Consider the following 16,518-nt stretch of genomic DNA (forward strand, 5'->3'; position numbering starts at 1 on the left):
ATTTAACACGTGATTCGATGTCATATTTAAGACTCAACTGAAAGTCATGTCCATTGGATTTGGAACGTGGACGGTGGTCATCGTAATAGAAATTAGAAGATCTATGATTGGGTAATGTAAGGCAATGCCGTATTTGGTCTTAATTTAGGCTAAGGCTCTGTTTGGTAAAAATCAGCTATAAACTAGCTGATAGCTGATAAGCTAGCTGATAGCTGAAAAGCTAGCTGATAGTTGATAGTTTATAGCTGAAAAGCTCGCTCATTAAAAATAATATGTTTGGTAAAATTAGTTGTTTAAGTGACTGATTAATATAAAAGGACATGTTTGTTTATTTATTTTTTTAATAAATTTTATATATAATTTTTTTACTTTTTCAATTCTTTTTTAAATATTTAAATTCATTTCAAATTAATTTCATCTCTAAAATAATAAATGTGTTTTATGAATTCAATTAATATTTTGTATTTAACTAAAATGACTTCACTATTTATTGTAGATTTTGTTTAAAATTATACATTATATTATATGAATTAAAAGCAACGTAGAAAAAAAAAAGTGAACAAAGAAAATATATAAAAAAAAAAAACTACAACATGAGTGGTACATATGGATAGTGCAAGGGGCTGGTTGCCCAAAATATAAGATTCTAAGAACGATATTTTGAACCATCTGAAAAAATAAATAAAAAATTCAAATAGAAAGCAACATGAGACCGTATAAAAAATAAAACAAAAAATAACCTAAGAACCATATTTCCAACCAAACAATAAATTCAAATTCAAATAGAAAGCAATTTATAAGGCAACCGTAAAAAACATTAACACAACGTGGGAAGTTTTTTCTTTATCATGGGTAGTTTTTTTCAATAAAAAATAATATTAAAGGGTATAAATGGAAGAAAATGTGAAAAGCTATCAGCTATAAGCTAAAAAGCTACTTGAAATAGCTTCTCAAAAAAAGCTATAAGCTCGTGAGAAAAGCTTGGTACCAAACACATCACGTTTTCATCCAACAAGCTTATAAGCTAGTCCAACAAGCTATAAGCTAGCTTTTTTGTGTTACCAAACACAGCCTAAATACAATTTGACTTTTGTTTATCCTACTTCCGTTTCAAAATGAATGTCTTTCAGTTTTATACATAAATTAAGAAATGTAATAATGATGTTAAAAGAAATGATAATTTTACTAAAATAATCTTATTTACTATTGGTACAAGTCTTTGGAAGTAGTGTACACTCAATTAATTATATGGTACAATTGGAAGTAAAATAATAAGAGTAAATTACACTCCCTTCCCCTCAAAGATACTTAAATTACACACTCCTCCCCTCTTATGTTAAAATATACAATTCCCTCCCTTGAAAAGTAAAATTTATACACCCCTCTCTAATATGATGTGTAAATTACAACCTCCTCACATAATAATTAAATATGCACTACACTTTAATATATTTTAACATAAGTAAATATTTTTAAGACATATATTAATTTTGAACCACCATTTAAGAAAAATTAATTCATTTCTTTATAATCTAAATGTCAATAATAATTAAATTTAAATATTTTGCTATTGATTTTATAATTTAGAGTATAAAATTAACTTTTAAATAACCATGCTTTATTGTATTTAGTAATTTTTCACATATTTTAATTTTATTTTGGGTTGTTTCATATTTTATAATAGGGTTTAAAATTACATGTTAATGAAATTGTGAATAAAAAATAGCGAAAAATATGTATTCAATTTTTTATTATATTAAAATAGACCCGCAATACTATTTTTTTCAAAATGTGTTAGATTATTATTTTTTTGGCAGATTATTAGAAATAAAAAAAATTATTGAGGGAGTAAAGTGTAAATTTTAACATAAGAGGGGAAAGGAATGTAATTCAAGCTTGTCTTAGGGGAGGAGAGTGAAAAAATTTCTAATATGTTTTGAATAAGAGGGGAGGGGAGTGTATATTTTAACATTAGAGGGGAGGTGAGTGTAATTCAAGCATCTTTGAGAGGAGGGGAGTGTAATTTACTCAAATAATAATTTTACATTGAAAAGTGCAAGTGACATTCATTTTAAAATATTTTTTTTTTACTAAAATAACACTCATTTTAAAACCGAGAGTATTAAATTTGTGTATGATCCATGTGAGCTTACATTGTCTTTTTCTTCTTTCAAAAACATCAAAGTCTAGTTTGACCGTTAATATTGAAATCAATATAAGATTATACACCTTCATTTAGATTTGAATGTGGTCTTGTAGTTTTTTTTTTTGAAGGAAATGTGGTCTTGTAGTTGTGTGTGAGATAAATATTTCTTTAAATTTAGTGATCAATTCGACATTTCACACTCCCATGGGTCATTGATTAAATCTGATCACCCTATCATATAATATGGCCTCTATTAAAAAGTTTCTTGTAATGAAAATTGAAACGAATGATTCGGTCTTTAAAATTTTTCTAAAAAGTGACACTAACATTTAACGTACAAATTTATAAATTCATAATCGCTATGAATTTCGCTATATTTTGATGTGATGGATATTATTTACCAACACATTTTGTCTATTTGAAAATCATACGTATTTAAATAACTAGTCACGAAGATTATACACCTTCATTTAGATTTGAATGTGGTCTTGTAGTTTTTTTTTTTTGAAGGAAATGTGGTCTTGTAGTTGTGTGTGAGATAAATATTTCTTTAAATTTAGTGATCAATTCGACATTTCACACTCTCATGGGTCATTGATTAAATCCAATCACACCCTATCATATAATATGGCCTCTATTAAAAAGTTTCTTGTAATGAAAATTTAAACGAATGATTCGGTCTTTAAAATTTTTCTAAAAAGTGACACTAACATTTAACGTACAAATTTATAAATTCATAATCGCTATGAATTTCGCTATATTTTGATGTGATGGACATTATTTACCAACACATTTTGTCTATTTGAAAATCATACGTATTTAAATAACTAGTCACGAATACTCCATTTATCCGAGTCACGCTAGTTTGAATAAAAAATAATTTGATCGAAAGATTAAAACAACACACGGTTAGTTTATTTTGGATGACTCCTTTTCGAAAAATTTGATCGAATCCAATTAAACGAAGCTTATATATGATCCATTTTGATTAATCAAACTTATATTTAGCTATGGTAAAATAAGATGGTTGATACAAAATATAATAAATGATACAATAGAAATTAACATTATTGAAAAATTAAACAATTATTAATTTTCTTTGATGCAATATCTCATACTAATAAAAAACACAAGTATCGAAACAATTCTTGATTAAGTTTTACTTACCTCCGTCCATGTTGACACGTTGGTACAATCTAATAAATTAATAGGATATGCTAACAAGGGTCAAATGACATTTGTTAAGGAGTCAAAAGAGGAAATTATTTGTAAATATTATGTAGAAAATGTTGATTTTTGTTAGCATTTCCCTAATTTAATTGTGAGGATGTTTTATGTTAAATCTTGGGTTTGGACGAGCATCACTATATTCCCCCTATACGTGTGTGTGCTTATTTAAGTACGTGTTGACCCCTTAGCAAACTAAACACCAAATGCAGTTTTATGCAAAATAAAAATAAAAAAAGTATTAAAACTTATTTATGTGGTCTGGTTTGGAAAAATGAACATGAAATCTAATTCAATGTAGTTTTTTTTTTTTGTATAAAAGGAGATCTAAAAATATCAATATTTAGTTTTATGTGGTTGTTTACACTTAAAAATAAATATCATATTAGCCAAAATTGACATATAGGTAGTTTTGGGATGAGCAATGATATTCTAACAACCAAAAATCAACAACTTTTGTGACAACCACCAATTTTTAAAGGAAAAGTAGATAGTGACACAGAAACCAAAACAATAGAGAGAGAAAGTAAAAAGATAATGTGAGTATGAGAGATAAAGTTGTCACATAGGTTGTCACAAAATGGTTGTTAGAATATCATTTCTCTTTTGGGATATACGAATTCCCTTAAACCAATATAAGGTTAGACGAGTCCTAACACAATCGAATGAGCTTCATCTTAAGTACAATGTTAATTACACAATCGAATTCCGTTTCAAAATGAGTGTCGCTTCAACCAATTGCACACAAATTAAGAAATATAATGAAATAATCATTAGACATTGTTGAGGCAAAATCCCTAATTAATTTTAAAGATAATAAACCAATATGATTAAAGAATTAATGGACTTTGATTATTTCCTTGGTATTTAACTTGTGCTCTTGAGTGTTTTACTAAGACAGGAACAAGGTTTAAATCATACCAAGAATCAAGAAATCAAAGGACATTTGAATTCAAGATCTAACACTGAGATCAGAAAGTTAGATCAGAATGTTGCTCAGAGATCAGAATGTTCGCACATGAGATCAGAAGGTTGCTTCTATACAAGCCCAGAATCTCAAGAACATGGATCAAGGTCATGCAAGACACATGTGACATAAATAAATGTCAAGAGAAGTACTTCTTCATGAATCAATCAAGCAATAAAGGCATATACAAGGATTATGTCAAAAAGGATACTTTATGTTCATTTAAGACTATGAACATTAAAGTCCTAGGAATATTCCGCAAGGGAATATCATCCTAGATGTTATATTTACTGCTCTTCATTGTGTTTCACTATTAGGATTTGATTACATCAAATGGTAGTCTTACAAATCATCCTAGGTGAAACAAATGGAACATTCTGATGATCAGAATGTTCAGCTCAGCACAGGCTTACTTTATGAACAGTACAGTAGGTGAAAAGCAAAAGCAAAAGCAAAGCAAATTTGTCTTGCTCAATCAGAGATAGACACGTATGAGAGTTGGTACAGAACAAGGACCACACAATCTCTCAAAGCCTGTGTATGAAGATGCAGAATCCCACTATATCCTCCTGCACCAAGTTCCAAGGCAGATCTGGCAACTGAACTTTCTGAAGTATGAAGAAAAGTCCATACTTTGGTTATTGCCCAGAAATTCATATGAAAAGCATATGACACGCCCAGAACTTCATATGTTCATTCATATATGATGAACCCAGATGAAGAACATGATGAACCCAGATGAAGATCATCATGAACGCAACAACACTCTGAAGTTCATCAGAGATCAGAATGTTTGCCCAGAATTTCAAGTAAAGGCTTGTGGGACCCAGGACACATGGCATAACACCATTGGACACCCCACAACGGCCATATGAGCCCAAGGACTCTATAAATACAGTTCAAAGGCTCAGCATTACTTGCACCATTGCAAAGCATACAAGAAAACAACTTTGATTTTGTTTGAAGCTCTTGCAAACTGAAATTGATCAATCTCTAAGGCTTTCATTACTTAGTGCAAATCAATACTCCTTGTTATCTCTAAGATAACTTCTTTCTCTTCTTCCTCCTCTGTTTGATTCACAAACATTCAACTTCCATACAAATTGTAACTAAGTCTCATATAGCTTTAGGGGTACTAAAGTGTTATTTTGAGCAAAGGTTGTAAAAGTCTAAGTGGGTAACTTAGCAAGAAGGTGCAAGCCTGCTGAGGCTTAGAGAATACAGGATTGTAATTGTTCAGGTGAACAAAGATTGTAAGGTGCAGGACTTGAGAGGTTATCTCAAGCATCATAGTGGAAACTCTCACAAGATTGTGAGGAGAGGACTAGCCCACATTGGGTGAACCTCTATAAATTTCTGTGTGTTCTTTCTTTCTTCCTTATACTCTTTGATTTCAGTATACACAACACACACCAACACATTTACTTTATTAATCAGTTTTTGTGTATGAACTTCAGAACGTTCTGAGTTCAGAAAGTTAACTTAACCATTCCAAGTAAACTACTTGAGAATAACTTTTAAGTTTCAGGATAATTTTTAAAGGGTCACAATTCAAACCCCCCTTTCTTGTGACTATTTTATCTACTTCAATTGGTATCAAGAGCCCGGTTCTAAGGGTTTGAACACTTTAACAAGTGTTAGAGAAAAGATTCAGGAAGCATGTCTAAAGTCAAGTACATAGCTGAAAGAGGATCATCAAACAGACCACCACTTTTTGATGGCTCAAACTATTACTTCTGGAAAGGCAAAATGGAACTCTTCCTCAGATCTCAAGACAATGATATGTGGCAAGTCATCACAGATGGAGATTTTGTCCCAACAACCAAAGAAGGAGCTGTCAAAGAAAAGAGTTCATGGTCAACAGATGAAAAGGCTCAGGTATTGTTAAACTCTAAAGCTAGACTCTTTTTATCATGTGCACTAACCATGGAAGAAAGTGAAAGAGTTGATGAATGTAAGAATACTAAAGAGGTATGGGATACTCTGAAAATACATCATGAGGGTACATCTCATGTCAAAGAAACTAGAATTGACATAGGTGTCAGAAAGTTTGAAGTCTTTGAAATGAGTGAAAATGAAACCATTGATGAGATGTATGCTAGATTTACTACAATAGTAAATGAAATGAGATCTCTTGGAAAGGCATATTCTACTCATGATAGAATCAGAAAAATATTAAGATGTCTTCCAAGTGTGTGGAGACCTATGGTCACTGCAATCACTCAGGCCAAAGATTTGAAATCTATGAACCTGGAAGATCTCATTGGATCACTGAGAGCTCATGAAGTGGTACTTCAAGGAGACAAACCAGTGAAGAAGGTTAAAACACTTGCTTTAAAAGCATCTCAGCAAACCCCATTAGTTGCTGATGATGAGGTACAAGAACCACAAGAATTAGATGAAGTTCGTGAAGAAGAAGCTGAAGATGAACTTGCACTAATCTCCAAAAGAATTCAAAGAATGATGTTGAGAAGAAATCAGATCAGAAAAAAGTTTCCAAACACCAACAATAGCACCAGAACTGAAGCTGACAAAAGCCAAGTCACTTGTTATGGCTGCAACAAAACTGGACACTACAAGAGTGAATGTCCTGACATCAAGAAGGTGCAAAGGAAACCTCCCTTCAAGAAGAAGGCAATGATCACTTGGGATGACTTAGAAGAATCAGAACCTCAAGAAGATGAAGAAGCCAACATGGGATTGATGGCTCAGTCAGATGATGAAGAAGAGGTAATTGTCTATAAAACTGATTCTTTTTATAAAGATCTTGAAAGTAAAATAGATAGTCTCTTATATGACTCAAACTTCTTAACTAATAGATGTCATTCTTTAATCAAGGAACTTTCTGAAATAAAAGCAGAAAAAGAAACACTTCAAAACAAATATGATGAATTTAGAAAAACCATACAGATTTTGCAAGATTCCCATTTTGAAATGTCAGAAAAACAAAAAGAATTAAACAAGAAACAAAAAGGCATTATTTCTATACCTTCTGAGATGAAAAAGGAAAACACACTTTTGAAAAAGGAAGTTGAAACTTTGAAAAATGATCTTACAGGTTTTATAAAATCTACAGAAACTTTTCAAAATATCTTAGGATCTCAAAATGAAAGTGCTAAAAAATTTGGCTTAGGTTTTAAGGATCCACACAAAATCATTGAAAGTTTTGTACCTAAAACTAAACCAAGAACTAGATGTTATTTTTGTGATAGGTATGGACATGATGAAAAAATATGCCATGTTAAGAAAAAAACTTATCAAAGAAAATAAAATTAATCTTAGTTCAGAACGTTCTCATCTCAATAGATCAGAAAGTTCACAAAAGGCTGAGAAAGCTAAGAAGTCATGTTCCTACTGTAACAAATCTGATCACACAAGACAGAATGTTACAATAAGGAAGGATCTCTTAGAAGAACTAACCCTCAAGGACCCAACATTACATGGGTACCTAAAATTTTTATCTTGTCAAATGTAGGTCCTGCCTCAGGGTGCTAGAACAAAGCCATGGTACTTGGATAGTGGTTGTTCTAGGCACATGACAGGTGACAGGAACTGTTTCCTGACCTTTGAAAAGAAGGATGGAGGACTGGTGACATTTGGAAACAATGACAAGGGTAAGATCAGAGGTAAAGGTACTATAGGTAAACCTAACTCTGCTAAGATAGAAAATGTTCAGTATGTAGAAGGTTTAAAGCACAATCTACTTAGCATAAGTCAATTGTGTGATAGTGGATTTGAAGTGATCTTTAAACCTAACATATGTGAAATAAGACAAACCTCCTCTAACAAACTGTTTTTCTCTGGATCAAGAAGAAAGAACTTGTATGTTTTAGAACTAAATGATATGCCTGCAGAATCCTGTTTTATGTCTCTTGAAAAGGACAAATGGATTTGGCACAAAAGGGCTGGTCATATAAGCATGAAAACCATTGCTAAACTTTCTCAACTTGATCTAGTTAGAGGTTTGCCTAAGATTAGCTTTGACAAGGATAAGATCTGTGAAGCATGTGTCAAAGGTAAACAAGTGAAAAGTAGTTTTAAAACCATTGAGTTTGTTTCAACTCAGAAACCTTTAGAGCTTCTTCACATTGATCTTTTTGGTCCAGTTCAAACTGCAAGTCTAACAGGCAAAAGGTATGGTTTTGTTATTGTTGATGACTTTTCCAGATTTACATGGGTTCTATTTTTAAAACACAAAGATGAATCTTTTGAAGCTTTTCAAAACTTTTGTAAAAGAGTTCAAAATGAAAAAGGTTCCAATATCATTACAGTAAGGAGTGATCATGGAGGAGAATTTGAAAATGCATCCTTCAAAACATTCTTTGATGAAAATGGTATTAAACATAATTTTTCTTGTGCAAGAACTCCTCAACAAAATGGAGTTGTTGAAAGGAAAAATAGGACTTTGCAAGAAATGGCTAGAACAATGCTAAATGAATCAAATGTTGAAGATTATTTTTGGGCAGAAGCCATTAACACATCTTGCTACATTTTGAATAGAGTTTCAATAAGAAAAGTTCTTAATAAAACCCCATATGAACTCTGGAAAAACATTAAACCTAGCATATCTTATTTTCACATATTTGGCTGCTATTGCTACATTCTGAACAATAAAGAAAAATTGGGTAAGTTTGATCCTAAATCAGATAAAGCTATCTTTTTAGGATACTCTACAACTTCTAAAGGTTATAGAGTGTACAATCTAAAAACCCAGACAGTTGAAATTAGTATGCATGTCATATTTGATGAGTATGATGAACATTCTCAACCAAAAGAAAGTGAAGACACAGAAGTGTCAACACTTCAGAATATTCCCAGTCAGAACACTGACACTCCAGTTGAGAAAGAAGATGATCAGAATGTTCAGGATCAAACCTTCCAAAGTCCACCAAGAAGTTGGAGAATGGTAGGAGACCATCCTGTAGATCAAATCATTGGAAGCACAACTGATGGTATAAGAACCAGATTGTCCTTTCAAGATACCAACATGGCAATGATCTCTCAAATGGAACCCAAGTCAATCAATGAAGCTATTATTGATGATTCCTGGATTGAGGCCATGAAGGAGGAACTTTCTCAGTTTGAAAGGAACAAAGTTTGGAACCTGGTTCCAAATAATCAAGAGAAAACCATCATTGGAACAAGATGGGTTTTCAGAAACAAGCTTGATGAAAATGGTAAGGTTGTCAGAAACAAAGCAAGATTAGTTGCTCAAGGTTACAACCAACAAGAAGGTATTGACTATGATGAGACCTTTGCACCAGTGGCAAGGTTAGAAGCCATCAGAATTCTCCTTGCATATGCTGCACATAAAAGCATTAAACTTTTTCAAATGGATGTTAAAAGTGCATTTTTAAATGGTTTTCTAAATGAGGAAGTTTATGTAAGTCAACCTCCTGGTTTCATAAGTAAAGAAAAACCAGATCATGTTTTCAAACTCACTAAAGCACTCTATGGTCTTAAACAAGCTCCTAGAGCTTGGTATGACAGACTTAGCACATTTTTAATTGAAAATGGTTTTTCAAGAGGAAAAATTGATACCACACTTTTTAGAAAAACATATGATTCTGATTTACTTATTGTTCAAGTTTATGTGGATGATATTATTTTTGGTTCCACCAAAATGAAAATGTGTGAAGAATTTTCCAACCTTATGCAAAGTGAATTTGAGATGAGCATGATGGGTGAACTTGGTTTCTTCCTTGGTTTACAAATCAAACAACATCCAAATGGAATTTTCATAAGTCAAGAAAAATATGTCAAAGACATTCTTAAGAAATATAAAATGAATGAGGCAAAAATCATGGTCACCCCTATGCATCCATCTTCAAGTTTAGATAAGGATGAGAGTGGAAAATCTATTTCTGAAAAAGAATATAGAGGCATGATAGGCTCATTATTATATTTGACTGTTAGCAGACCTGACATTATGTTTGCAGTAGGTTTATGTGCTAGATTTCAAACTTGTGCAAAAGAATCCCATTTAACTGCAGTTAAAAGGATCTTTAGATATCTAGTAGGTACTACTGATCTTGGCCTTTGGTATAGAAAAGGTTCTAGTTTTGATCTTGTAGCATATTGTGATGCTGACTATGCTGGAGACAAAGTTGAGAGGAAAAGTACAAGTGGCTCATGTCAATTCTTGGGACAAGCATTGATTGGATGGTCTTGCAGAAAGCAAAACACCATTGCTCTTTCCACAACTGAAGCTGAGTATGTATCTGTAGCTAGTTGTTGCTCTCAAATTTTATGGGTAAGAAATCAGTTGGAAGACTACTCATTAAGGTACACAAGTGTTCCTATTTTTTGTGATAATACAAGTGCAATTAATCTTTCTAAGAATCCTATTCAACATTCTAGGTCTAAACATATTGAAATAAAGCATCATTTCATTAGAGACCATGTTCAGAAAAAGAATATTGCATTAAGCTTTGTTGATACTGAAAATCAACTAGCTTACATTTTCACAAAACCCCTTGTTGAGGATAGATTCAATTTTCTTAAAGAAAAATTGTCAATCATGAAAAATCCCAATAAAGATTGATTACAGATCACTAAGGGCCTTAGACTAAACCCCTTGATGTCATCTGATGCAAATCAGATAGATCTATCATAATCAGAACATTCATCAGAATGTTCCTGAGCTCAGAATGTTCTTGAGTTCAGAATGTTCATCAGGTCAGAATGTTCATATGATCAGAATGTTCATCCTAACATTCATTCAATCAACATTCACAAGTTTGTTCATCTTAGTTTCATCCTTTCAGGATGTCCACAAAACTTAGTTATGTTCAAAACTTGATTTCTGGGTCAACTATCTCATGCGTGAGATTTTGTGTTGACTTTCTCCAAAAATCCTTCTATAATCTCAAGCATTTAATGTTTGGTTATAAGAAGATGATTTTAAGGTTTAACCACCATGTAAAACCTGAACTATCAAATCAACCAATCCCTTCCATTTCTCACAAATGGCTACTTTTCTCTCTCTCTCTCTCTCCTCTGACCGTTGCTTTTCTGCAGTTTCCTCTTTCCCAATGCAAACTGCTATCATTTTCTCTCCCTCTCTCTCTTTCCCTTCTGCACGTTTGGTCTATATAATCAGTAACCACTTCTGATTATTCTACAACCATCTCAATCCAAACTTCTTTCTTCTCAACTCACAAAAATTTACAAACCCTCTGTTTTTCTCTCTCTCACTTACGAAGAAAATGGCAAGAACAAAAACCACTTCAAAACTCTCTGATAATGAAGTTCCACAAGTGAAACGTTCTCAATCACCACCACTAAATGTTGCTGCTGGTCAATCCTCTGATCAACATCCACTAAGTGAAACCCCTGTTCACACTGTTCTTCCAGATGTAATTTATCCTGCTTTTGATCTACCAAAATCCTCAAAATCAAAAGCCTCTAAGAAACCCATCAAAAAACCCAGACCCATTCCTACCAGAAGATCAACTAGGATGAGAAAATCTTCAAAGGAACCTAAGGTCTCACATGTTAATCTCGCCTCTGACGAAGAGAAGAAGACAGATTCATGTGATGATGGAAGAGAAGAAGATTCTGAAGAGGATCCAGAAGAAGAAATGGAAGTTCCTGAAAAGGAAGATGAAGAAAAATTGGAAGAGGACTCTGAGAAAACTCTCTCTGAAATAGTGAAATCCATGAGAGTACACTCAAAGAAAGGTAAGAAAGTTGCCACTCCTTCTCCATCAAAAGGAAGTTCATCTTCTCAGAAAGATGATGATGAGAGTAATGAGGAAGAGTCTGAAGAAAAGACTCCTGAAGAAAAAGAGAAAATTTCTTCTAAGAAGCATGGCAAAGGAAAAGACATTGTCAGAGTTGCTGCTGTTCTAAAAGCTCAGAGAGCAGAGAAGATTGCCCTCAGACCAATGAGCAGAACTAAGTGTTTTGAGTTTGATAGCTTAAAGACAAAAGGTTGGGATCTGAAGAAATTCAGAGATCCACAAGGCTGGACTAACTTTGTGTCTCTACAAGAGCACACCTATGAAGGTTTGGTCAGAGAGTTCTACACTAACTTGATTGTGAAGCAGAACAAAAGGGAAAATGAGAACTTTCTCATCTCTTCTGTAAAAGGAGTACAGATCACTATCACTCAGGATTTCCTCTCTGAAGCCTTGAAAATTCCTAATGAAGGTAACAAACTATTTTCTTGTTCTTGGTTTGATGACCTCAGAGTTAGCAAAACTCAACTCATAGCCAATTACACCAAAGAAAATCTCACCTTTAACTCCACAAATCTAGTAGATGTCCCAAAAATCCTTCACAACATGATTAGGCACACTCTAATACCAAAATGTGGATCTTTTGATGTTGTCTCTGACATGGACCTATGCATCATCCACCATCTCATAAGCAAAACCAAAATTAACCTTTGCTTTCTCATCATTCAACACATGATTGACTCATGTTTGGCAATGAAACAAACTGTGGCTGGATTGCCCTATGCAATGCACCTTACACCTATATTTCAGAAGGCAAAAGTGCCACTTGAGGGAGAACCACGCAAGCTTGACTTCATGAAGTTCACATCAAAGACTTTAGGTCAACTACGCATCACCACCTCAAATATGCCTTCCTTCACAACCTCAGGCACTTCTGGATCTTCTAAGAGGACTTCTAATCAGAATGTTCAGAAAATCAGGAAGAAAAGAAAGGTAGAAGAGATCAGAGATGAATCTCCTAAGAATACAGAAGCCAGACCTCCCTCTCCACCAGCTTTGGAGTTGTTTTCTCAAGTTTCTCAACTTGCAAAGGAGATTGCTCAAGAAGGAAGCTCTCAGTTCAAGGCATTGATTGGTGAATCAATGACTGAAGATGATGCCCAGAAGGATGATGATGCATCTCTTCAAAGGGAAGCTGAGAATGTTAAGCAAGCAACTGAGACTCATGAAGGTATATCTCAGATGGCTGGTAAGGAAAACTCTATTGATCCAAATCAAAGAGTTGAAGAAAATACTGAGAAGATAGCTCAGAATGTTGATGAAGATACTCAGGAAGTGGCAGAGATCTTAGCTTCAAACATGTCAATGGAGGAAGATGTTCAAGTTGAACAAATGGAGTTCACAACTGGGTTTGATCTCAACATTGAAGATGTCAACACTGACTTCAACAATGAAGTGTTCCAAGATGGTCAGGATACCACTCAACATGTTCAGGAACCAGCTGTAGGTCAGAATGTTGAAGTCTCTGAAGCTCAGAATGTTGAAATTCCTGCTGAAGATGTTCCAGTCAGTCAGAATGATCAAGTCTCTGCTGGTTTGAATGCATCAAATGAGCATCTTCTTGCTCAAGGTAGCCAGCTGTAAGCAGATCCAGTGCCTATGGCCTCAGGATCTTTGCCCTCTACTGAGGTACAGCTCATGGCTCAAACTGGTCAGAATGTTAACCTCTCATCCTCCACAATGGGATCTGTTGCTGGTGCAAGCAACTTTTTGGTTTCTAATCTCCCTACTCCAGACACCATTCCTTCATACACTCCACCTCCACCACCAATGAAAACCACCACCACTAACAAGCTACCCAACATGGCTGCTCTGTTTGACTCCCTCAACACTTTTGTGACTGCCAACAGAGAGAAAGCTGAAGCTTCTGATGCTGCTCCACCTACTGCACCTGCCAAGCCTTCAAGGGCTGAGAAGTTGGCCTCTAGGGCACTCAGGGTCTCCACCAAGACACACAAAATTGTCTGTGCTTTGGCTGATTGGACTACCAATGTCCATGCTCCTGGATTGGCTATCCCTGGTTCAATCTTTGCTGACCAATCCATCTTTGATGAAGAACCATCCTCTGATTCTGGGGATTCTACTCCCTGAATCTTTCTGTGTTGTCCTCCCTATCCTTTTTGCAGATGACTAAAGGGGGAGAAGCTTTAGGATTTAAGTCTTAAGTGTTTCTTAGTTTTAGGCCCTAAGTAGGTCTAGTGATCACTAGTTATTGGAGTTAGAAACTTCACTTTTTGCTTGATCACATGCTTTGAATTTCTTTTTGTTTTTGAACCATATATTCATGTAATTGTACTTCATGCTTTACATTAATGAATGATATTGAGTTTGGTTCAAATCTGCATAATTTTTATTCTATGCAATGTATTATGAAATTAAGGGGGAGCTTTTTAAAGTTCTTAAAAACTCTGCATAATGGATTATAAAAATGAGGGGGAGCATTAAAATAAATGTTTAAGCTCTGTTATTCTTCATATAATCAAAATCCTTAATCCTAAATCATAGGTTTATCATCTTCAAAAAGGGGGAGATTGTTGAGGCAAAATCCCTAATTAATTTTAAAGATAATAAACCAATATGATTAAAGAATTAATGGACTTTGATTATTTCCTTGGTATTTAACTTGTGCTCTTGAGTGTTTTACTAAGACATGAACAAGGTTTAAATCATACCAAGAATCAAGAAATCAAAGGACATTTGAATTCAAGATCTAACACTGAGATCAGAAAGTTAGATCAGAATGTTGCTCAGAGATCAGAATGTTCGCACAAGAGATCAGAAGGTTGCTTCTATACAAGCCCAGAATCTCAAGAACATGGATCAAGGTCATGCAAGACACATGTGACATAAATAAATGTCAAGAGAAGTACTTCTGCATGAATCAATCAAGCAATAAAGGCATATACAAGGATTATGTCAAAAAGGATACTTTATGTTCATTTAAGACTATGAACATTAAAGTCCTAGGAATATTCCACAAGGGAATATCATCCTAGATGTTATATTTACTGCTCTTCATTGTGTTTCACTATTAGGATTTGATTACATCAAATGGTAGTCTTACAAATCATCCTAGGTGAAACAAATGGAACATTCTGATGATCAGAATGTTCAGCTCAGCACATGCTTACTTTATGAACAGTACAGTAGGTGAAAAGCAAAAGCAAAAGCAAAGCAAATCTGTCTTGCTCAATCAGAGATAGACACGTATGAGAGTTGGTACAGAACAAGGACCACACAATCTCTCAAAGCCTGTGTATGAAGATGCAGAATCCCACTATATCCTCCTGCACCAAGTTCCAAGGCAGATCTGGCAACTGAACTTTCTGAAGTATGAAGAAAAGTCCATACTTTGGTTATTGCCCAGAAATTCATATGAAAAGCATATGACACGCCCAGAACATCATATGTTCATTCATATATGATGAACCCAGATGAAGAACATGATGAACCCAGATGAAGATCATCATGAACGCAACAACACTCTGAAGTTCATCAGAGATCAGAATGTTTGCCCAGAATTTCAAGTAAAGGCTTGTGGGACCCAGGACACATGGCATAACACCATTGGACACCCCACAACGGCCATATGAGCCCAAGGACTCTATAAATACGGTTCAAAGGCTCAGCATTACTTGCACCATTGCAAAGCATACAAGAAAACAACTTTGATTTTGTTTGAAGCTCTTGCAAACTGAAATTGATCAATCTCTAAGGCTTTCATTACTTAGTGCAAATCAATACTCCTTGTTATCTCTAAGATAACTTCTTTCTCTTCTTCCTCCTCTGTTTGATTCACAAACATTCAACTTCCATACAAATTGTAACTAAGTCTCATCTAGCTTTAGGGGTACTAAAGTGTTAGTTTGAGCAAAGGTTGTAAAAGTCTAAGTGGGTAACTTAGCAAGAAGGTGCAAGCCTGCTGAGGCTTAGAGAATACAGGATTGTAATTGTTCAGGTGAACAAAGATTGTAAGGTGCAGGACTTGAGAGGTTATCTCAAGCATCATAGTGGAAACTCTCACAAGATTGTGAGGAGAGGACTAGCCCACATTGGGTGAACCTCTATAAATTTCTGTGTGTTCTTTCTTTCTTCCTTATACTCTTTGATTTCAGTATACACAACACACACCAACACATTTACTTTATTAATCAGTTTTTGTGTATGAACTTCAGAACGTTCTGAGTTCAGAAAGTTAACTTAACCATTCCAAGTAAACTACTTGAGAATAACTTTTAAGTTTCAGGATAATTTTTAAAGGGTCACAATTCAAACCCCCCTTTCTTGTGACTATTTTATCTACTTCAGACATAACACTTTTACTAAACTGCCCTTACTTTATAAGAAAAAAACAAACTTAAAGTTGCATTGAAAATTGTGTAAGAGAAAAGTTTGAGTATTTATTGAATGTAAAGTTGGAAGAAATTGTGTTGAAA

The 16,518-nt window shown here is 34.1% G+C and overlaps 1 protein-coding gene and 1 pseudogene across 1 annotated transcript; both read left to right on the forward strand.

Annotated features, from left to right (window-relative positions):
- The first annotated feature begins 5,999 nt into the window (after window positions 1-5,999).
- On the forward strand, window positions 6,000-9,941 carry LOC146902935 (uncharacterized; annotated as a pseudogene).
- Window positions 9,942-11,548: 1,607 nt separating this feature from the next.
- Window positions 11,549-13,666, forward strand: LOC146902936 (uncharacterized). The gene has a single exon (XM_085737182.1). It carries the CDS (start codon window positions 11,549-11,551, stop codon window positions 13,664-13,666), a length of 2,118 nt encoding a protein of 705 aa, XP_085593308.1.
- Window positions 13,667-16,518: the final 2,852 nt, after the last annotated feature.

Source organism: Medicago sativa, chromosome 8 (assembly GCF_051527215.1).
Source record: "Medicago sativa cultivar Bolivia chromosome 8, Bolivia_mono, whole genome shotgun sequence".
Lineage (NCBI taxonomy): Eukaryota > Viridiplantae > Streptophyta > Magnoliopsida > Fabales > Fabaceae > Medicago > Medicago sativa.

Bases quoted from the DNA above. Each gene is read 5' to 3' on its own strand.
- LOC146902936 (XM_085737182.1), top strand. From the start codon at position 11,549: ATGGCAAGAACAAAAACCACTTCAAAACTCTCTGATAATGAAGTTCCA.